We start from the raw sequence: 23,684 nt of genomic DNA on the forward strand, positions 1-23,684 counted from the left end.
GACCCCAGCCACAGCCCCCGAGGCAGAGGAAGCTGCCAGGTGAGCAGAGCGCCTGGACCACGCCCCCTGCCCTCAGGACCCCGGCAGCTTCCGGGGGTCACCGGCTGCATTCTCAGCCCCCCACACACTTTCCCCTTGGACACGAAGGGTGGGCAGACCCCACAGAGGAAACCAAAGAAGCAGCGGCATGCACGACCCAGCCGGACAGACGGCAGCGTCCACAGTGCCGGGGGCAGACGGAAAGGCCGAGGGACGCTCGCGCTCGGGGCCGCGTCCCTGTCCAAGGCCGTGTCCCAGGGCCTGGCCCGGCTGTGAGACCCCGGGGAGGCCGAAGAGCTGTCCCCGGGCCACATTCATTGTGAGGCGGCCACGGAGCAGCCACGGGACGCAGCCTTGAGGCTGAATCACCTTGTTACGGACCAGCATCCCACAGCCTCCTGGGGCCTGGCATATGTGCATGCATGCATGTGTGCATGTGCGTGCATATGTGTGTGTGTATGTGCATGTGCACATGTCCATGCGTGCGCATATGTGTATGTGTATATGTGTGTGTGCATGCATGTGTGTGCACGTGCACACGTATGGTCACTGGTGTCATCACGCCCACCCGGGCGGGGGTCCTCACTGTGGGGAGAGGGTCTTGCCCCTCGTGGGGACAGTCAGGCAGCAAGCACTGGAGTGCCCCCTGGATGTCCCGAGACGGGACCCGGGGCGCAGCTGGGGAGAGCTGCTGTGTGGCCTCTGGTGACACCCAGGTGCCAATGACACCTGCCGTGGGCGCAAAGGTGCTGGTGATGGCAGGAGGGGCCAGGCCCCAGGGAAGGAAGAGGGTCCTTGGCTCACATTTAGGTCCTTTTAGGTTCTAGGTCACAGGAGAAGGACGGAGGTGCCCCCACCTTCCTGCCCTGACACGCTGAGGACTCCCGGGGCCGGGGGGCTCTCCCGGGAAAGGGGAAGGGGTGCTGCCGGTTCTGTCTGGTCTGGAGAAGCAGCAGGTGGGCCTGTGGAGCAGCAGGCACAGGCAGGCAGGCGGGCGAGCGGGGTCCCGGGGCCCCCCTCCTAGCTGTGCTGTCAGGACGCTGTGGGGACCGCTCGGGATCACAGCGAGGTTAGTACACCGCGGGCCGGGGAGGGGGTACCTACCCGGTGGTCCAAGCCATTCTTCCCGTGTCCTGGGAGAGGGTCAGATTTGGAATAGGGGAATCCTGAAACAGACACAGCACAGCCGTCACGCACGCGGCAGACGCGGCCCCGCGGAGGGAGGCCAGGGTGTGGGCCGGCCGGGGACACCGGAGGGCCCGAGGATCACGCCCTGCCTCCATCCTGACCTCTGTCCCCAGGGACTGAGGAGGAAGCCGGGGGGGGGGGGTCCCCAAGCCAGCCCAGGACACCAGGGCACCTCGGGCCTGACCCCGCCCAGGCGGGCACTGTGTTTTGACCACAGGGGTCAGTCTGGGCCACCTGGAGCCGGAGCGGCAGGAGGCCCACCACCAACCGAAGGGCCTGCAGACCATTTCATTACATACAAACCCTCAGCTCTGTGCAGCGGGCATTTCACGTTGAAGCCCTAATTCCTAGCGGCTCTCAAAGCCTGAGACACGGGGTCCTGCCTCCCAGGGGATGCCCACCCCTGGTCCACCTGTGGCTCACATGGGCGGCCGCGTCTGCAGAGCGGACCGGGGCTCCCGGCAGTGCCCTCCTGCGCAGACGTGAGCGAGGCCCGCGTCCTGGCTCCCTGGAGAGGCCGGGTCCCCAACCGGAAGCACCTCCGGAGGCCTGGCCCAAGCTGTCAGTCCTCCCATAGCCTGTGGGCCCCAAGCACAGAGCCCGCGTCTGCTTCTCTGGGATTCTGGCCTCCGTCCCAGCCGGCACCCAGCTGCTCAGGTAACGGTGCTCAGGGCCAAAGGCCAGGGCCTGGGAGCCGCCGGGCTGCCCTCGAGGGCTCAGAGGGGATGTGGATCCCGCCCCTGGGTGTTCAGGCCTCACCCACCCCCTCCGAGCGAAGGATGAGGGGCCAGGTGCCCTTCCTTGCGAGGGTTCCTCGAGAACTCAGTGAGGACAGGAACATCCTGTACAGGCGCATCTGGGGACCTGCCTCCGCTCAGGGCCCTGCCTCGGGGACTTGCTTGCCCCCGTGGCCTTCGGAAGGTTCTGGGTGTGGGTCAGGAAGGGCCTTTGCAACATCAAGGTCAGAGTTCCCATACTCCTTCTCGCAGAGGAACCCTCTTGTCACCTGAAATCTTACTCGAACTCTGACACACACAACAGATCAAAGTCGGGCTGGAAGACAGAGTGGGAGAGGGGCCTGGGGCCAGACCCGCTGGGACGCCCCCCTCCTCCCAGCCTCTTCCACGGCTGCTCCAGAAAAATGACTTGGCCGACTCCTCCCATTTCACAGAGGGCACATGGAGGCACAGACACAGAAGGACCTGTCCCAGGCCACCCAGCCCCCGGGCTGCAAGACAGGCCTCCTTTGTCTGAGGATGTCGTTATTTCCCAGCCATTCCTGAGGGATACTTCCAGCCAAGCAGAGTTCACGTCGACAGCAACTGTCTGTCAGCACCTGAAAAATTGGTGCCACTTCCCGCTCGCCTCCATGGTTTCCGGCGAGAAATCGGCTGTCCTGTGAACTGGTGTTCTCCTATAGAAAATCTGTCTTGTTCTGCTCTCGAGAATTTTTCCCTCTATCTTTAGCTTTTTGAAGTTTAATGACAATGTGTTTTTGGAGTAGGTTACTTTGGATTTATCCTATTTGCGGTTCACCTGTTCTTGAACCTGTGGGTTTACGTGTTTTGTCAAATTTGGTCAGTTTTGAACAATTATTTCTCTGAATACTTCCTCAGACCCACTCACTTCTCTTCTTCCGAGACGCTCATGATACAGTTGTCGTCCCCCAGACCGAGGCTCTTTTGTCTCTGTTGTTCAGAGTCTCTGATTCTCTCCTCTGCCATCCTCTCTGTTCTGTCATTGAGCCCATCAAGGAAAACTTTTATTTTGGTTGTTTTCCTTTTCAGGTCTGTAACTTCCATTTGGTTATGTTTTCTAATTCTTTGTGAGATTTTCTTCTCTCCCTCCCCACCCCCCAGTTGTTTCAAAAGTATTTGTCATTGTTTGTTGAAGCATTGTGGTGATGGTTGCCTTGAAGATCCTTGTCAGGGAGCTCCTAACATCTGATTTTTCTTGGTGCTGCGTCTGCTGTCTTTTCTCATTCAAATAGTTATCTTCATGGTTCTCGGTGTGAAGACTAATTCTCCCTTGTTCCTGGACATCTGGGAGATGCTGGGTTCTAGCTGAGTCTCCTAGTTAGCAGGCTGCCACGCTGTTTAGGTTTACGAAGTAGGGCCTGGCTTATTATGGGTTGTGGTTCTGATGACAATTTAGTCTTCAGAATGCTTGTCCAATGCCCTCCTGGTCTGCTGAGCTCACCTGGTGTGGGAGTGAGCTGTACCTCCTGGGATGCTCTGTGCCCCGAGGTGGGTTGGAGACAGCGGCTGTGGATGGAGCATGTTCCCCTGGGCGTGCTCTCCAGGCGGAGGGGTGCCGATGGGCCTCTGGCTCAATATCTGCAGTGCAGCTGGCAGAGGAAAACACCCACCTGGTCACCTTGGGCCACTGCGTGGGCCATGACACATGGAGTCCTGGCTTTTTCAAGGCCCCGAGCCAGTCCACTTCTCCTGTCCCCCTGCAGAGCTCTGTGGTCGTCCGCTGTATTGTTTCTGGATTTTTCCTTTGCACTTCATGGGGGAGAGCCAGGAGAGAGGGGTCTCCACTGTCACACCCCGAGGCTGCTCTCTGAACCCATCGCAGTGGCCTCGCCGGGGGTGCTTGTGGCTGGCTGGCCAGCAAGCCATTCCGCGGGCAGGTCTTCATCAGTTTCAACAGGCCCGTGAGTGGTTTTCCGTTCAGGGATGTGTGGATAGCTGCAGCTGCGTGGCTCTGTGCGGGCGTGGGTCTCCTCTCTGGGCCTCCATGTCCCCATCTGAGGCAGGAGGGACCTGGAACCCCTTTAGCCCCGAGTGACTTTGACCAGGAGGCCCCTTGGTGGGTCTGAGCTTCAGGCTTCAGAAGCAAGCAGGGGGCACTGAGGGGTCCGGGGCCAGGCTGGTCGTCCTGACCCCACGCTGCCATGACGTCCCACAGGGCCCAGGACAGAGGACGCTGGGGGCCCACACAGGAGCCCTGAGCCCAGCTGCTTCCTGCCGGGAGGACAGGTCACCCCCTTTTCCAGATGAGGTGACTTCAAACACAGAGAAGTTTGCACTCATGTCCAAGGTCACACAGCAAGAGACAAGCTAAGACTCAAACCCCACTGGACTGACACCCAGGTCTAGTGGATTCTGCCCACCCTCACGTGATCTCACGGACACTGTTGCTGCCTTGTGTTAGCTGAGGCCACCCCCATTCTCCCCCCAACCCCAGAGCAGCGCCGAGTCCCACGAAGGGGAGACCCAGACACCCACTGCCCGATGAGCACCCACCGAGAAGCTGCTACGTGCAAGTGGGGGCGTCACAGAAGCTGACGGGGGAGCAGGGCTTCCTGTGGGGAAGGGGTGTCTTGAGACGCCATGGCAGTGGTGGAGTGGGACAGAGGAGGCCCTGAGAGGTGTGACTCGAGACGCTGGCTCCTTATCATGAGCTCCCGAGGGACTCATGCCTGCTTATGGCTTGTGCCCCTGCCCACAGCACCGGAGCCACACACTGTCTAGCCCCTGGGCCGGTGGGCAAGCCTGCTGGGCACAGTGGGGCACACGGATTTTGGCTAAAAGTAGGGTCCCTAGCCAACCCCATGAATGGCAGCGGCTCTTGGGGTGCTGCACTCTTGCACCTGGGCTTTGGGTGGTCTCCCCCAATGAGGGGCCAGTAGTGGCTCTTCCTGGGCCAAGCTCTTCTCCTGACGTCCGGGGCTTCCACCACCCTGGGGGCCAAACACAGGGAGGGGCCCGAGGGTACTCTGTCCATCCAGCTGGAGGCCAAGTCCTTGCACAAAGACCTGGCCGAGTCTCTCTGCAGGAGTCTCTGCACCAGGTAACCTCCTGCCCCTGCTGGACACTGGGGCTGCTGGACCCAAGCCCTCCAGCTCCCCCAGGCCTTGCCCTCCCTGCCCTTCCTGGCTGACAGCACTGCTAGCTGCCCCTTCCATCTTTCTGGGCCCACTCCACTTGTATGGCGCTATCCAACCCTGGTGCCTTGTCCCAACTGCCTCTCTCCTTCCTCCAGTGTCCTGGTTCCACAGAGATGGGGAAGGGAGGGGTCCGGGGAGTAGCTGGGCTGGGGCAAGATGGGGAAGGGAGGGGCCCGGGGAGTAGCTGGGCTGGAGCAAGATGGGGAAGGGAGGGGCCCGGGGAGTAGCTGGGCTGAATCAGGAGAAGGACCTCATCTGGGCCTTAGGCCCTGTTGAGAAAGTAACTGAACTCAGGAACACGTTTTATCAGGCACATGGCGGGAAAGTCCAGGGACTCGGGCCACCCCCTGCCATGAGCCCAGGCCCATCTGGGACTCTGTCTCCAGGCCAGTCCTCCTCTGCACTCCTAGCCCGTCAGCCCACCCCTAGCAGGTGCCACAGCAGAAAGAGCCCACCTTGCTCGCTCCTGACCTCTGCATAAAGGTGCCTCTGCCCGTATCATCCTGCCCCCACCCCACCCTCCTCCCTGCTCACACGTGGTCCCACCACCTACACTGTCCAGGGGCCCATGTTGGTTATCTGGGCTCCCCAATCCCTTTCACTTTGGCCCAGCAGCCTCCAGTCTGACCACCCAGAGGGGCACGGGGGAACCTCAAAAGAGAGGAAGGACCTGAAGGTTAGGAAGGTGGGACCCCGAGCAGCGCAGGCCCACCTACAGGGTCCAGGCCAGAGGGGGCCCATCACCTCAGTTCCTCTGGGGGCCCTGCGTCTCCTCTTGTGTCAGGACCCTTTTCTTATAACAAAACATCAGTGCCACCCCTTCCCCGTGCAGCACCCAGCTCATCAATACAGCCTATGACACGCAGTCCGAGCACGCGCGTGCGTGGCACGAAGGCAAACACACAGCTGTCCATCATGAATGTGCAGAGGAGGCCCCACTGCTCAGGAGAGGGGTGTCACTCTGGTTTGTCACTGCTGCTCAGTGGGCTTCTCACTGATGGGGAATGGGGACCGGGCCCTGCGCACCACCACCTCTGCGCTGCCTAGCACCAGGCCCAGCACATAGTAGGTGCTCAATAAACATGTGGTGGACAGATGGATGAATGACTGAATGATGATTCAATCCCAGGTGAGATGTGTTGATGGTGTCACAGGTGGGATGAGGTTGTGACCGGCCACCCAGGAGCCCAAGGAGGGCCGTGGTGGGCGGCTGGATGCACGTGTGCTTGCTCTCGCCAGCGTCTCTGCCTCTCCGGGCTCCCTGCACGCTTCTCTAGGCAGGGGCTGCTCTCGTCTCCTCAGTCTCCCCCTTCGCGCCCCGCACAGCGTCTGGCACAGAGTGGGTGCTCAATAAATACCCGTTGAATGTAGCGCATCTCAATTCAACAAACATTTATTGAGCGCCCACTGTGTTGGATGTCACAGGCCTACCCTCCTTGGGCGCGCTGCAGGTGAAAGCGACCGGGGTGCAGGCGGGCGGCCCTGCTCTGTGCAAACACTTTGCTTAGTAACAGTGGTTTGCCAGTGGAACTGGTGTCGATGAACTCACATTTGGGGGCTCAAAGGAACCCCGAGAAGAGGTGGAGACCGCTCTGTGCGTGCTGCCCATCTGCCCACATTTCTCCAGAGGCTGGCGGGGAGCAAGACATGCCTGGTCGAGGCGGCCAGCGGCCGGGCCCTCGTCGCTACCTTCCTGCACGCGGGAGGCGAGGCAGGGTCACCAGGACAGAGGTCAAGTCACAGCTGCAAAGGCTGGCGCCGTGGCCTCCACTCAGAGCACAGGGTGTCAGAGCGCCAGCCGGAGGCGAGCGGACGACAGTCACGTCACTGTCACCATAAGCGAGCACCAGCGTGGCGGGTGGACACACTCACACACACACTCACACACTCACACACTCACACACACACTCACACACTCACACACTCACACACATCCTCTCACACACACACTCACACCCTTGCACACACACTCTCGCGCGCGCACACTCTCACACACACACTTACACACACACACTCACACACACACACTCGCACACACTCACACACTCTCACACACTCACACACACACTCACACACTCACACACTCACACACACACTCACACACTCACACACTCACACACACACTCACACACTCACACACTCACACACACACTCACACACTCACACACTCACACACACACTCACACACTCACACACTCACACACACACTCACACACTCACACACTCACACACACACTCACACACTCACACACTCACACACACACTCACACACTCACACACTCACACACACACTCACACACTCACACACTCACACACACACTCACACACTCACACACTCACACACACACTCACACACTCACACACTCACACACACACTCACACACTCACACACTCACACACACACTCACACACTCACACACTCACACACACACTCACACACTCACACACTCACACACACACTCACACACTCACACACTCACACACACACTCACACACTCACACACTCACACACACACTCACACACTCACACACTCACACACACACTCACACACTCACACACACACACTCACACACTCTCACACACTCACACACACCCTCTCACACACACACTCACACACTTGCGCACGCACACACTCACACACACACACACTCACACTCACGCACACACACACATTCACACACTCACACACACACACACACTCGCACACTCACACACTCTCACACACTCACACACACCCTCTCACACACACACACACACTCACACTCACGCACACACACACATTCACACACTCACACACACACACACACTCGCACACTCACACACTCTCACACACTCACACACACCCTCTCACACACACACACACACTCACACTCACGCACACACACACACTCACACACCGTGCATTCTCTGGAGGAAGCGCCCCACTTAGACCATTGGCTCCGGCACAGGCAGTCAGCTCCTGAGGGCCAGGGCACCTGCATGGGAAGCGACTGCATTCCCACCTGTAGCTGCACGTGCAGGTGTGGCGAGGTGGCCAGGGGCGGAGGGGACAGACAAGTCCTGCAGGTGTGTGACAGGCCACTCGAAACAGCTGGCACAGCCTCGGGCCTCGTGGGCCCCACCACCTGTGGGACTCCGCGAACAGCCCGGCCCCGCGCTGTGGCACGTACAGATGGGGAAGCAGAGCCAGCGGCGGGGAAGCAAGCCCGGCCACCCTGACCCGCCCTCCTCCTCCCTGCTCGCACGCAGGATCTGGGCTCCTCAATCCCATTCACCCTGGCCCGGCAGCTTCCTCTGACCACCAGGGGGCACGTGGGAACCGCAAAGGAGAGGAAGGACCTGAAGGTTAGGACGGTGGGACCCTGAGCAGCGCAGGCCCACCCACAGGGTCCAGCGACACAGAACAGTGTCCTCTCCCCCCCCACCCCGAGCCACGGGCATAAGAGGGAACCCCGGGGGGAAGCAGCTGACCTCCCGCGAGGAGAGTGGGGGGTGGGCATGCCAGCAGCCTCGCAGAGGAGGGCCCCTACCACCCAGCCAGGGGAGAAGACCGCCCACACCCCCAGTTTCCTGCGGGCTCTGGACCCGGGGCTGGTGCCACGCTGCCCCCGGGGCAGGGGCTGCCATGGGGCTACTGAGCGGGGGCGGCTGGGTCTCCCCACCTTCCCAACACAACTGTCAGGAAAATGCTCAAAGCAGAAAGGCCCACTGTCTACGCCAACGGCCCAGGGCCTGTGTGCAAGTCCTGCACCCTTGGGGCCCTGGGTGCCTGGAGCAGGGAGGGAGTCTGCCCATGGCTCTCCTGTGACCAGCCCTGCACCCCGCGATCTGCCTGCTGGGGGGACGGGCAGCTGCCATACCCCTTCCAGACCTGCTCCAGGACAAGCACGCCGCCTCCCGGGACAAGTCCCTCTGGGGACATTTTGGGGGTGACCTGCCTGTGATGACATCAGCCCTGTGCACCGGCTGCACCCCAGGAGGTGGGGGTGCTAAGACTCCTGCTTACAAATCCACACAAAACAATGACCCTTCTTTCGTTTGAGTTTTTCTTTAACAACGATAATGTCCAAGCTCCTCCCGCTCTCCCACAGATCACTCTCCAGCATGAGGATGAGGGCGAGATGAGATGGTCTTTTTGCTGAGCACCTACTATGTGCCCATCTGTGCACACATATCACCTCCTTCAGGGCTCAAACACCAGCCAGGCACACAGTGGGACTGACACCCAGTGACAGGCGAAATGCCACGCCACGAGGCCAGTGATGGTGAGTGGGGACTTGAACCCAGGACTGTCTGAGGCAAAGCCGGCATCTCTCCTCCGTGTTCTCGCGCCCACACCCGTCCCTGCTCGGCCTCTGCTCCCCGCTAAGGCTCGAGCTGGCCCCAGGAAACCACGCCGGGTCCCCCGAGAGCCCCCTCTATGGCGGCACACAGCCCCTGGGAGCGAGGCCCTCGGGAGGGTCCTGCATCTGCAGACGGCTCCGACTCAGGCTTCGCGCCGTCACCTTGCCGCCCGCACTCCCTGGGGACCCCAAGTCCCGGCTCCCGGTCCCTGGCTCAGGACAAGCGTGGGTCTGGGACAGGCCGCATCCGCTCCGAGTCTGGCCCCGCTGCCTGGACCGTGCGCGTCTGCTCCGGAGGGAAACGGCCCCGCGTCCAGCCTGGAGCCCGGGGCCTTCCCTGCGCGGCTCTCCGCCCGCTTGCGGCTCCGGCTTCGAGGGAAGGGCAAGCACGAAGGGCCTGTGGGTTTGCATCTGCGCTTTTCTAAGGAGCAAGGCTTCGACCTGGGGGAGCGGCCTGCGGTGCGGGGGCCCCTCTGCCGCGAGGTGTTTCGGGCCACAGGATGGCGCCTCGCTCAGAAGAACCACTCACGTGAGTAAAAGCCGTCTCCCGGGCCCGTCTGGAGAGGGTCTCTGTCAACCCCGCTGCTGAGGGACAGAGACTGGCTGTCTCGGTCGGGCGAGTTGGTCCTCGTGTCCGCGTCCCCCTGGAGAATCAGCCAGCTGCCCTTCTGCTGGGAAACACAAGGGTGCGTGATCTCCAGGTCATCCGCAATGGCTCCGCCCGCTTTACAGATGGGGAAACTGAGGCCCAGGGAGGTCCGGGGCCCAAATGGCTTCACACGGGGGAGCCAGCCTGGGGCTCTTTCCACACACACCTCCCTCCTGGAGGATGAGAAGGGGCTGCAGCTCCCGGGGCAGGAAGACCCAGCCCCGCCCGCAGGCCGCTGGCGATGGAAGCGCGTGGGGACACAGCCCTCCCCCTGCCCCCTCGCCCCCTCCTCGTGCATCGCCTGGGGCTGGCGTGGCCCCCAAGCCCAAGGGGTCTCCTCTGGCCTCTTACTGAAAACACCTGCCGCGCCCGTTCTAGAACAATCCTCCCTGGTGCCCGAGCGCACCCTGCGGCTCACTCTCCTCTCGTTTCAGACACAGGCCAGTCACAGAGCCGTGAGCAGGCCTCCTGGGCACAGGATGGGACCCGGGAGGGGCTGGGCCGGCCATGGGTCAGAGGAGGCAGCAGGGAGGAGCCAGGGATTTGGTGCCTGTTTCACGGGCGTGAGGGACCCCTTAGGAGCATCCAAGGGGAGGAGCCGAGGCTGCAGCTAGAGGCACCCACAGACCCGAGCTCTCCTGCACAAGCCGCTGGGACCAGCCTCCACATTACCTTCCTGCCGTCCTGGTCGGAAACCCCGTCCTCCCCGTCCAGGCGCCGCGAAGCTGGAAGGGAAAGCTGTCCGTCAGGACACGCCCTTTATTCTGGCTCCCAGGCCCCAGTTAGGCTCAAAAATATGGAAATAATCATGCCCGGCCGGCGTGGCTCAGGGGTTGAGCAGCGACCTATGAACCAGGAGGTCAGGGATCGATTCCCGGTCAGGGCACAGGCCCGGGTTTTGGGCTCGATCCCTAGTGTAGGGTGTGCAGGAGGCAGTCAGTCAATGACTCTTTCTCATCGTCGATGTTCCTGTCTCTCTCCCTCTCCCTTCCTCTCTGAAATAAGTAAAGATGTATTTTTTAAAATGGTGGGTCAGAGGAGGCAGCAGGGAGGAGCCCACGGCGCTGGGATTTGGTGCCTGTTTCACGGGCGTGAGGGACCCTATGAACCAGGAGGTCAGGGATCGATTCCCGGTCAGGGCACAGGCCCGGGTTTTGGGCTCGATCCCTAGTGTAGGGTGTGCAGGAGGCAGTCAGTCAATGACTCTTTCTCATCGTCGATGTTCCTGTCTCTCTCCCTCTCCCTTCCTCTCTGAAATCAGTAAAGATGTATTTTTTAAAATGGGAAATAAAGATGAGGCCCCAGTGGGCGCCTCTGGAGGGCGGAGGTGCCAGCGAGCTGGAGGGGCTGGGCAGGAGCGCTGGGCAGCCGTGTGCCCGTGCACCCCAGGCCTAACACCCAGAGCAGGTGGGTGAAGTGACGCCTCATTAAAATCCAGCCGAGCCCCCGGGGTGCAGCGACGGGACATTGTGAAGAGCACTTCCTCCTCCCAGGGTTTAACTGCAAACTAAGGAGGTCTCAGCCGTCCAGCCCGCCCTGTGCCCACTCAGCCAGGTGCCCCACAGGCATCGCTGCCTGTCACCACACAACCCACTTCACAGACCAAGGACTGAGGCTCAGAGCGATGTCCCGCCTTCCTCAAGGTCGTGGGTCAGCGGGTAGCAGAGGCTGCCCTTTGAACCCAGGCGGCCTGACTCCTGGTCCTTCCTCTGACAGGCCCCCTCACCGCTGGCCACCCCCAAATCACTGGAAACAGTCCGCGAAGGGCAACGACAAGGTAGAAGGTATACCCAGGGGTGACCACGTGGTGTGGAGCCGAGTCACGGCCCCAGAGCGGGTGCCCCCAGCTGGATGGCGTGCTCTCCTACCAAGTCTGACCCGGGAAGGCAGCGCCCACCCCGAGTCAGTACAGACCCACCCCGAGCACCCGAACTGACATGCCGACCCCAAGCACGGAGCAACGAAAGGAGGACCCTGGGCCTCCTATCCGCCAGAGACCGCGTGGCAAGGACGCGCGGGGGCCCTTGCCTGCCGCCTGTGGAGGGCCTGGGCCTGGTTGCCTATTGGGGTGCCCTGCCCCACACACCATCAAGGACAAGGCTGACAGCAGGCCCAAGAGCTGGGAGCCTGGGGCCTGGCCTCCAGGACCTCGACGAGGCAAGGCCCCAGCTGAGGCCCATCCGGCCTCCCTAACGCTTCCTCCCTCCCCCGCCGCCTCCTCTCCTTCAGCGAGAGACACGTTCCACCATGAAAATCCAAAGCCTGCCTCCCACTCGCAGAGGCAGGTTAAGGAGGAGCCTGCGCAGGGAGCAGGGTGATGGGGGAGGCGGGGGCAGGGCCAGGGGGGCGCGTGCCCATGCTGGCTCTCCTGTTGCCCAGACAACGGCCTTGGGGAGGGGACTCTGGAGCGTCTGCCATCCATCAGCGGGGTGCGTGGCGGCTGCCAGCAGCCCCAGGACCACTAGGCCAGTGGCGATTTGAGGGCGGAGACACTGCCCCGTCCAGCCCGCGGAGGCCCTGACGGACTGACTCAGGGGCTATTTGCAAACGCAAAAACCCGAGGCCCTTTGCTACGTGGAATCCGGAGTTGAGGCCAGGGCCTCAGGCCACCCTGGATCCGAGGACTTCCCACAGCCGAGGACGGCAGCTGGGGCCGGACTTCCCGACGCAGGGTTCACGGACAGCCCGGCGGTCTGGCAGGAGCCTTCGCTAAGATTTACACGTTCCCTCTGCAACACGCCAGCTCCTGGCCAACCACAGCCTTCGCAGGGCCCGTCTGCGGCCGCACGGCCCACGCCAGGCCCCGGAGAAAGGGGGCCTGGGCAGGAGACACGGGACCTCCCGGCGCTTGGCACTGTTTGCGGCTGCTCCCTACAGCTCTGAGCCTCAGTTTCCTGATCTGTAAAGTGGGCGAATGACACCCACTCCTCCGAGCTGTGAGGACGCTAACGTGCACGCTGTGGCCTGGGGGGAGTTCAGGTCTGAAGACCTGGGAATAGTCAAGAGGCCGACGTTGGGGCGGATTTTCAGCTGCTGTTTCAGTGTCACGAGAGGACCGGCCCCCGGAGGATAGGGCCCTGGGGGAGGGAGGGGTGCCTTTCCTGCCGCACCCGAGGAGCCTGGAAGGCATTTGCCGTGGGAAAGGCTGACGACCCCTGGGTGTCGCCAGGAACCTGTGTGGGCGGCACCCCATGACTGTGGGGTTTCTAACTTCCTTCCTGGATGTGGAGCCTGCCTTCCCCTTTTCCATCCCAGGAGGACCCCCAAACCGCAAGACTCCACTCCACCGCCCAGAAGCCCTAGAGGCACACGAGATCTGACTCACTCCTGCTGTAAAGCAGGGGCCACAGAAACAGCCATGACATGGGGCCCTCTTTGCTGTCTGGTATGGGGGAGGCTCCGAGAGGCGGGAGGGCCATCCCCACCCCCTAATACTGGGCAGCTGGTGGTGATGAGACAATGTCCACCTCCTGGGAAACCGGGGAGGCGTCCTTCTACCTCCTACAATTTTAGAGAGAGAGGAGGGAGAGGAAGGGTGAGGAAGGGAGAGAGAAAAACATCAATCAGCTGCCTCCTGTGCACCCCCTAGTGGGGATCAAGCCCACAACCCAGGCATGTGCCCTGACTAGGAATCAACCAGGTGACCTTTCAGTGCACAGGGCAATGCCCCACCCACTGAGCCACACTGGCCAGGGCCTCTTGTATCACTTTAAACCAGTGCTTCTCAACCTTCTGGCCCTTTAAATACAGTTCCTCATGTGGTGACCCAACCATAGAATTATTTTCGTTGCTACTTCATAACTGTCATGTTGCTACTGTGATGAATCGTCATGTAAATATCTGATATGCAAGATGGTCTTAGGCAACCCCTGTGTAAGGGTTGTTCGGCCGCCAAAGGGGTCGCGACCCACAGGTTGAGAACCACTGCTTTAAACCATCTAAACACCGGGCCTAGCTTCACGCCCCTGGGGGGCTGGAACACCAAGCCCTGCTCTCTGCTAAGATTCAGCACAGCCTCACTTAAACCTCCTCGAGGCTGGAGCGAGGGAGGTGGCCATGAACCCCGTCCAGAGGGGCCTCTGAGGGGTGTGGGCTCCGGTGACGGGCTGTGCTCTGCATCGAGGCCGCCCCACAATGAGCCTGCCAGGGGCTGGCGTTCGGGAAACATCAGGCATGTCCCCGTGGCGCCTGAGCTCTGGGCGTGTACCCGCTGGGTGGCCTGGCTGCGCCGCCCCGGCCTGTCCTACGGCCGCCCCTGCTGCCGCTCTGCTGCTGCCCGCACAGGGGCGGGGGCTCCCCGTTTAAAATGCCCCAGTCATTTCCTTTTGCTTTCTTTCTTATTCTTTTACTTTAAAAAAGCCATTAAATCGTAGCCAAGGAGAGTTAGAAGTGCTGTAGTTACAAGAAAATACTGCGGGGCCTCCATGCTGTCAAAGGCAGCCTCGAGGGCCAGGGGTCAGAGGTCAGGGGGCAGGCAGACTGGGTGCGGACCTCAGCTTGGCCACTGACTGGCCACTCCACCTCCTGCCCTCAGAGTCAGGAGGAAAAGAGCTGGCGTGTCGAGCGCGCGCGTGCCCCGACACGTCCAGTGGCAGCCTCGTGAGGGCTGGTCCTCTCGTCCCCACCTTCGTCCCCCGCCCGACGGGCCTGGCTGCCCGCTGGCCGGAGGAGGAAGGCCAGAGCGCCAGGAGAGGGTGAGGCGGAGTTAAGAAAAGCTTGGCGATACATTGGGGCCGGTGGCGGGTGGGAGAGTCGTACCGCAGAGGGGGAAGTGACTGGACAAAAAAATTTAAAAAAATTAAAAAAATAAAAGCTTGGCTTGAGCTGGGCCTGGAGAGCTGAAAACAACGCCATCGATGAGAAAGCCTAAACCTGGAGCGCGCCGCGTGTATCAGTGAGAGGAACTCAGAGGCCCGTCACCGCGTCCGCTTCAGGAGCTCGAGGGCTTCTCCCGCCCGAGTCGCGCTCCTCCATCCCCAGAGGCGGCCGGCTGGTCCGTTTGCTGAGACTGGGGCGGGGGGGTTACATGCCCACATGCATGGAGTCACATGCATGCTTGCATGCTCACACACACGCCTCTGACAGGGGACATGCCATGCTGACGGGGTGGGGAAGCCGTGTCACATTCCAACACCTGCCATGTGTTGGCGCTCAACGGCGTGCCACCGCCCCGCCGGGCACGGGCTCAGTCGGGCACAGGCTCAGCTGGGCACGCGGGTGAGGCCAGTCCGCAGCAACCACATGCGGGCCCTGTGTGCGTCCGAGTAGGCGCTGTATGCCATTCAGTTCACGAAGGAGTCAGCAAACCCCAATCCGGAACGCACTGAGGAATCTGGAACGCGCCGAGGAATCCGGCCACTGCTCAGGGTTTGGCAAACGGGAGTTCACGTGCCATTGGGTGGGAGGGGCATTTATTTCCGGGTGAACAGTGACCCCAGAGGATCCCTGCTGGCCGCCCCCTCGGAACCCCGGTGCAGCTCTGTCTCAGGTCTGACCGGGCCACATGCCACCCCGCCACGTCACGACCTCACCGACGGCCTCTCCCCTCCACACCGTGCGGAGGACGCCTCTGCGGCTAACGCGGGCCAGGCGAGCACCCCGCTGCAGGACAAGCCTTGGCAGCATGACGGAGGCTGGCGCGTCCTTCAGCTGGGCCTCAGTTTCCCCACTCATACCCGCGGGAGCCCGTCCCTCTCTGACCCTCGGTAAGATCTGGGCTCTCAGCGCCCTGGCTGGGAGGCAGCGGGAAAGGCCATCCATCGCCCTGGAAAGCAGGCTTCACACTCTTCCTCTTCCTGTCTTGGGAAGAGGCCGAGACCGCCCAGCACAGGGCGCCTGCGTCGACGACAGCAAGCCGCTCGCGTCTGCCCCGGCCCCTGACCTGCCAGCGAGCAAGGAGCATGCGTGTGCCATCCCCCCGGGTCCGTGTGGACGTGCTGTTTTCTGGCTGCATCTGAGCAAGACCCTCCGGTGTGGGGATTCCTCTGCCCGTCTCCTAGCAACGTAACACCACACCCCCACGGCATCCTCACCGGTGGCCCATGGAGGGCAGGGTGGACGGGCCTGTCCCATTTTGCAGATGAGGAAACCGGCTCATGGAGGTGATGCCCCAAGTCACCCAGAAACTGGTGCAGACAGGGGGACACCGTGAGCCTCCGGCCTCCTGCCTCCTGTGCCATGGCTCGGCCACCACTCCCAGCACACCTGCCCCGCAGGCTCAGGTGGAGTGGGCCTGGGTGACCACCTGTGAGGAGGCTGGGGCCCGAGACCCTCTCTCCACTCGGCATCTCAGCCCCGATCTGCTGATGCAAGCAGTTCCTCGCTGGAGGCTCGGCGTTCATCCTCTGGCCAGCAATTCCCACCACTCAGGGCCTCATTCCCACGCGGGGATGACCGACCGACTCGGTTTGTCCTGTTTCCCGCAGACGGGCTGGCTCGGGCTGTGACCCGAGACACCTGTCCCTCCCTCCTTGGCTGTGGTCAGCCTGGCTGCTTCTCTCCACGCAGCAAACTCCAGCCACCGGAGCCAGTTCTCGGCACAACGCCCACCCACCCAGCCCGGCACAACGCCCCCAGCCCGGCCGTGAGCGTCAGCCTCGGGTTTCTGCCACACAGGGTGCAGTGATCAGACCCGCCTTCCTCGGGCTCCATGCGGAGGCCCTGCCCTGGGCCTGAGCGAATGTGCACTTAATATTCAGGCCCAGGGCCGCTGCAGGGGGGCATCAGGCATCACACAACCCGAGCGAGGGCTTGGAGCAGGGGGCAGGCATGCAGGAGCACGCAGCGAGGAGGCACGGTACCGTGCTGCTTGTAGATGGGCGGCTTCCTGTAAATGTTATCTTTGACGCCAGTGTCTGGGAAGAAGACAGACAGAAAGGAGAGAGAGCAGGGTCAGCAAGGAAGTGAGTGGATGGCCGGTCAGCGCTCCCCAGGCACCCGGATCCGGGGTCTCCAGAAAGATCCGGGACCCGCCCTCGGCAGAAACCAGGCCCCACCGCCTCAGACCAAGCCTCAGCCAGCCCCGGTGCCAGCCCCGGGGGGGTAGGGGGAGGGCAAGGGCCGGCCCAGACAGCCTTTCGCTCCAGCCCACTCCCCGGGGGCACACTGTCTCCCTGGTGCTTGTGGGCCTTTGGAGACAGGAAGGGGGGGGATGTGCAAACCCATTTGCTGATTTTTTAAGCATCTTAGGACTGGGGGGGTTGGGGGGGCTGGGGGAACCAAGAGGAATCCCCCCCACACCCGCTGGGCGAAACGGGCCGCGGCGGTGCCTACCTGGGACGTGGAAGTGGCGCGGAGCCTGCTGGTAGGTGGCGGGCGGCCTGCTGTCGGACAGCACTGAGAGGCTGGGGGTGCTGCGGCCGCTTTCACTGCCTCCAGGCCGAAGCGCAGACAGCGGAGAGCAGGGGGAGCAGAGCAGAGCATTTCAAGCGAGAAAGCTTATTCGGTGACCCCGTCTCCCCTGCCTGTGGGCCCCCAGCCCCTGCCCGGCATTTCCACACGGGCCCATGACTTGTTAATCCAACCTCACGCCCACCCTCCCCCGGGCCCCGTGGCGAAGGCACAGCGGCTCTGAGGGCTGAGCATGGCCATGGCTCCTGGTGCCCGGGAGGGTGGCCTGGCCGCCTCAGCAGAGCCCCTCCCTTTGCGGGGCACGGCAGTCTCCTTGGGGGGCACGCGGTCTGCGGCTCTGGGCGCTGGTATTGGCATCGGCCCAGGCCCCTTCCTATCTGTATGAAACGGTGCTGCCCTCTTTGGAGAGGCCACATGGGCATCCACACGGGTTCCAGCGCTCGCCCTCATCACCGTCGGTCTTCAAAGCCGCGGTGGAAATTCACCAGCCACAGGGGAGCGAGGCCGCGTGGGCATCAGCAGCCGCCACCACCCCACCGCCCCGAGGTGAGCATGTGGCAAATTAAAGGGAAAGAACCCCGGTCCAGGCTCCGGTTCCTCGCCCCACCCGGATGTGCCACTGCCGTTTGGCGAACAAAGTTGGATTTACAAGTCACAGCGTGGACAGCCCTGGTCCCCAGGTGCACCCCCTCCCACCATGTTTAAGGAACAACGTGACAGACAGAACGCAATGGCATGGGACCTGGGAGGACCAGTGAGGCCCGGCGCCTCCCCTCCCGTGGCCTCAGGGAACCCCGCTCGCTCGATGACAGCTCGGCCAAGGGCAGGGCCACTCGCCACCCCAAACATCCCGTGGAGCTGCAGCTGCTCACGCCACAGGGCCCGGGGTGATGAGGCCGCATTGAACAGAGGGCGGCCCTGTGCTGCCGGGGAGGCGCCGGCTCAGAGAGCTCTCGCCTGGCTGGGTGTGCAGGGCCCGGGGCTCCCAGGGTGGGTGGAGCTCGGCTCCAGCAGCCACACCAGGGCCCCCACCAGGCCGAGGCCACAGAGGGGATGCGGGTCACTTCGAGCATCTTCCTGTGCCTGGGCCCCAATGTCACCTGTCGGTGCTGATGGGGCATTAGGGAGACAGCTGTCCAGCCCCTCCAGGCCCTGCCTGTCCCCGGTGGCCATATCCCAGCGCCGTGTGGAGCCGCCCTGAGCTTCCTGCCTGTGCACCATCCCAGGGAGCAAGAGCTCCTAGGCCACCCTACAAGTGTGGCTGTGACTCAACTGCACCAAGCCCACCCGCTCGGATGCCAAAAGTGAGCGCGGCTCACCCGGTACCATCTCTGAGGGGCGGGCTCCTGGCAGGGCCTCTGAACCGGGCGGCCTCACAGGGCTCGTTCCCTCTGTCTCGAACCCATGGCCCCACCCCCCATTCCACCCAGGCCACAGCCTCACAGGTCACAGGACTCCGGTCCCCAGGGCCCCAGCCCGTGTGCAGCGTCCTCCCAGGTCACTAGCAGGATCTGTGTGCACATTTCTCTAAGGAATCCCCAGCTCTACCCGGCGCTCAGGGTGCCCGGGCCCAGGCCCAGGGGCAGCTGGGACACAGCCGCGGTGGCTCCGGGACCACTACACCCCCTCACCTCCGCCATCAGGGCTTCCACACCAGCCACCACCCCTCGAGACCTCGGTCCCAGACCGTGATGCCTCTGTTCGCACCCTTCCCTCCTGGCGTCCCCTTGCCTCCCCCTCAGGCCGCCTGGAACCCCTTTCCTGGTCAGGCTCAGGGGCAGCGCCTCCCTTCGCCGCCCGCTCACGGTGAGGCCCACAGTAATAAAACACGCTGCTAGCATCGGCCCCGCGCGAGGCCATGTGCAGCGCGGGGCCACGTCAGCTGTCGGAACGTCCCGACGGCCTGCGGGGCGCGCACCCCCGTGGCCACCTCCGCAGGAGGGACAGGGCTGAGGGGCCCGGGAGGCTCCGGTTACGGCTCCGGGACCCGCTTCCTCCATCCGAAGTCTGCGGAGGCTCATCCTTCAGCGAGAAGGAAACGGCGCCGGACGGGGTGGGGGTGGGGGCGGGGGGCGGTGCTTGCTAGCGATGGGGAGCCCTGGCCGTTGAAAAGCCGCCTTCTTTTACTTCAAGCAAAGGGCTCACGTCGCGGGCATCGCGGCAACGGGGTTCCACAAACGCCACATTGACGTGGGCCTCACCCGTTTTCATCTGAAGATCTTTCCTGGCCCAGGATCCCCCGGACACACGTCCTGTCCAGCCGTCCCTCTCCTGGGCCCTCTGGACCTCGGCACGTTCTCAGATTCTCCTTGTCCTTCATGACCGGCTCTGCGTGGGCCAGGGGCTCTGCCAAAGGCCCCGCGGTGGATTCCTGATGCTTTCCTCAGACTAGACGGAGGGCATGGTTCTTGGAGGAAGACCACAGAGGTGCCCTCTCACCCCATCGGGTCCAGGGCACCTGCTGTCACATGACCTGTCACGTGATGCTGACCCAGGTCCCCTGGCCGAGGTCGGGGTGGTGCCAGGTTTCTCCACGGGACGGTTCCTCTCCTCGCCCTGCCACACCGGCCCCCGAGGGACCCGTCACACAATGCACCACTGCCAGCTTGGCTGCTTTTCAAGAGTCAGTGGGTCCAGCAGGGACCGCGATGGCAGGATCGGTGCTCCAGGAGGACGTGGTCCCCAGAACCAGGGGCTCTCTTCCCAGCAGACCTGATGAGGCCACAGGAAGCCAGTGATGGTGATGATATAAGAGAAGCAAGGAGCCCATCTGCTGACCGTCAGGTGAGGGTGTAAACCTGCAGAGCCTGCCTCCTCCTGGTTCCCTTGGGACAGAAGCCAGGACAGCACGGCTGCTTCTGCTCCTGCTGAGTCTCTGTGGTGTATGAGTCAGCTAGGGCTGCATAACAAACACCATGGACGGAGCAGCTCAGATAACAGACATTTCTTCCTCCCAGTTCTGGAGGCTGGAAGTCAGCAGCAGGCTTGGTTTCTGGTGCGAGCTCCCCTGGCTTGTCGACAGTCCCTGTCTCCACGTGGCTGCTCCTCAGCGCCCACAGAGTGGCTGAGAGATCTTTCCTCTGCCTATAAGACCACCAATCCCACGGGTTTGGGGCCCCACCTGTATGCCCTTATGTGACCCTAATAACCTCCTAAATACCCTTCTCTGAAGGCAGTCACATGGGGGGTTAGAGCTTCAACATATGGATTCTGGGGGGGACACAATCCAGTCCATAGCATGTGGGCGAAGAAGAGCAGGGCCATGTGCCCAGCGGGCGGACACACATGCTTCCGTGCAGGGTCTGGCCCTGGGAAGAGGCAGGAGGGGAGCCATGCAGGGTGTGCGTCCGCCCAGGGCACCCTGTGCTCTGACTGCGGACATGTCCCTGCCCCCTTCAGCCTCAGCCTTTGGGCCTGGTACCCGCCACTGGCATCCCTACGCCCGTGGAGTGGCAGGCGGGGACAGAATGAGGTGATGTAGGTCCCAGGGCAGCGGTGGAGAGGCCCTAATCTCTGCCTGCAGCTCTCCACCCCTCTCCTCACCTCACTGCTCACCCTTCACACCACGAGGTACCTACACTCCCCCCCAGGAACATTCACACACGAACGGAAACGGAGCTGGACTCACGAGACACAGCGAGGAGCACAGGCATGAGACACGGGGCTCGGGAAGCCATGCGGCGACACGGACACGACACACACGTGTGGCAAGCGCCCTGGGGCGCCCGCGGCACTGCGCGCCTTACCTCGGAAGTAGGGGATGTAATGGTGCCTGAACACGGACGTAGGGCTTGGGTGTTGGGACAGGGACAGGCAGCTACTGGTACCAACACTCACAGTACCAGCTGCAGGGCAACAGAGAGCAAGTCAGTCCGCCCGGCCGGGGCCGCAGAGCCGCACCAGCCCTAGGCCCACCTGCCAGGAACACGCTCACTTCCTCTTGCCAAGGAGGCAGTCCTTGGGGAGGGGAGTCGCCAGAGGCGCCCTCCACCAGTCTGCTTTGAGCTGGAGTGCGGAGGTCCCGCCCTCTGGGGACAGGAGCCGCTGGCCCCCTGTGCCCTGCCCGTTCCCCTCCTGGGGCTCCTTGTGATCCAGGACGCTGGTGGAGGGCAGCTGGATAGACTGCCCCCCGACAATCACAGGGCCTCAGCAGCCGAGATTCAGGTCTTGGCTCTCTGGGGTTCCCACCCGGCTGGGAACAGGCCACAGCCCAGGTGACCCACATACAGTGGTCAGGGGTCAGCAGAGGGCCCTTCACTCCCTGACTCGCATGCTTGCCTGTTCAGTCGCTCTCAACTCACTGATTCACTCCCTCCCTCATTCATTCTTCATTCCCTCCCCCTTTCCTTCTTTCATTCTCTCCCTCACTCAGGCATTCATTCATTCATTCCCTCATTTATTCCCTCATTCATTCCCTTTCATTCACTTACCCATTCAGTCAGTCACTCATTCATTCCCTCATTCACTCACTCACTCATTCCCTCACTCCTCACTCACTCAGTCCCTCACTCACTCATTCACTCATTCCCTCACTCACTCATTCACTTATTCCCTCACTCACTCAGTCACTCACTCACTCTTTCACTCACTCACTCACTCACTCACTCACTCATTCGCTCACTCAATTATTGACTCATTCCCTCACTCACTCACTCCCTCCCTCACTCACTCACTCACTCATTCACTCACTTGCTTGCTCGCTCGCTCACTCTCCCATTCACGTATCCACTTTCCAAACACGTATTCTTGGGCAGGACGCACCAGCCACACTGCAGGGAGCCAATGACAGTAACTGCAGATGAGTGAGCTTTGATTTTTCCACAGAGGCTGCAAGACTAAGCTGTCTATGGATGTGAAATGGCTTCATGCAGCGGCTGGCCAGGAGGAAGCAGGTGGAAAAATCCCTCAAAAAGGCAGCGTCCTTTTTGTGTGTGGAGTGTCCCCAGGACTTTGACACTCTGAGGGCGACGAGGCGTCTGGAAGCTCAGGGACAGCAGCCCACAGCGGGGCACCAAGCAGGGATGGGGTGGGAGGGGGAGGGGCCTCCTCGGGCTCGCCCTGCTCTGAGCAGCTGGTGCTGGCCTCCTGCCCACGTTCCCACGGGGCTGCTGTCCGTGGGGCCACCGCCCGCTGTGGGTGACGTGCCGAAGGGGAATGACTCTACTCTCTGGGCACTAACTCTGCCTTCCTCTTCCCAGACCCTCGTGAGCGGGAACTGACTGGGCTCCTTCCATCTGTGTGCCTTTGTTTCCTGGCGTCTGCTCTACTGAGACATGAATTCCGAGAGCTGCTCCCACGTGCTCAGCTGTGCCTGTGAGCTTCACGCACAGCTCCTCTCCCCGCAGGGGGACCCGCTGCTTCGCGGCCACCCCCCCGCCCTGACACAAGGGGCCTCCTCCCGATGGACGGGTTCTCCATCGCCCACCGGCAGCCCACACCCGCCCGGTGTACATAAGAGACTGATTCATAGCAGGAAAAGCAACAAGAAACCTGCTTCCCGAAGGGTCAAAGGAGCCGTGGGGCCAAGTACCTGGCCGGCTGTAGTGCTGGGGCGACCGTGAGGTCGGGGTGTAGCGCCCAAGGCTGACCGACCCGGCGGAGCTGGGGCTGGAGGTGCGGCACTGCCTGGAGGAGCGGTCGTCCTGGTCTCCCTGGGAGGAAAAACGCCTGGTGAGCACGGAGCGGAGCACGGCCCACCCCCTCCGCTCAGTGCTTCCCTGACCTCAGAGCCAAGTTCCCTGCATCTAGGGGCCAGGGGAGGCAGCAGGGGGCTGGCCTTGGTGCTGAACTCCTGCCAGCTGAGCATGGTGCCCGTGCCCCCAGGGGCCAGAGGGCAGGGCGGTCCCCTCCACCAGCCCCACTGCAGCTGAGGCTCCCATGATGGAGCTGCAGGCACCCAGTCCTCCCACACCCGTCAGCTCCCCTCCTGCAGGCCTTCCCAGCACCCAAGGCTCCTTGGAACACAGTGTGAGAACCACTGAGATTGTGTGCTCTCCCCAGCCTCGATAGGGTCCAGGCCGCGGGCCCCACTGAGGCAGACCCACAAGCACGGACAAGGCAGACTCCGTTCAAGCAGATGAGCAGGTGCTCGGAGCGTCAGAGCGGGCGGCAGGCGGCGTGAGATGGCGTGGCACGAGGGACAGGGAAGAGCAGGCTGCGGGCCCAACGCTGCTCAGCACGTGGCCCTGAGCCCTGACACCCAAGCCCAGTGTCCGGCCG

General features: G+C 62.3%; 1 protein-coding gene across 15 annotated transcripts in view; it reads right to left on the reverse strand.

Moving 5' to 3' along the window:
* Window positions 1-23,684, reverse strand: part of ABLIM2 (actin binding LIM protein family member 2) — a 67,373-nt gene that overhangs the window by 16,273 nt on the left and 27,416 nt on the right. For 4 of the 15 annotated variants that reach the window (XM_015561582.1, XM_015561579.1, XM_015561577.1 and 1 more), the window contains 7 exons: window positions 22,996-23,116; window positions 21,212-21,310; window positions 17,388-17,486; window positions 16,916-16,969; window positions 10,788-10,840; window positions 9,996-10,137; window positions 1,144-1,205 (listed from right to left, as the gene is read on the reverse strand). In XM_015561582.1, coding sequence (XP_015417068.1) covers window positions 1,144-1,205; window positions 9,996-10,137; window positions 10,788-10,840; window positions 16,916-16,969; window positions 17,388-17,486; window positions 21,212-21,310; window positions 22,996-23,116 — 630 coding nt within the window. The remainder of the gene's footprint in view (window positions 1-1,143; window positions 1,206-9,995; window positions 10,138-10,787; window positions 10,841-16,915; window positions 16,970-17,387; window positions 17,487-21,211; window positions 21,311-22,995; window positions 23,117-23,684) is intronic. The other 11 variants (XM_015561587.1, XM_015561586.1, XM_015561591.1 and 8 more) reach the window with 6 other exon arrangements.

The sequence above is a fragment of the Myotis davidii genome, unplaced genomic scaffold, assembly GCF_000327345.1.
Source record: "Myotis davidii unplaced genomic scaffold, ASM32734v1 scaffold937, whole genome shotgun sequence".
In the NCBI taxonomy this organism is placed as follows: Eukaryota; Metazoa; Chordata; class Mammalia; order Chiroptera; family Vespertilionidae; genus Myotis; species Myotis davidii.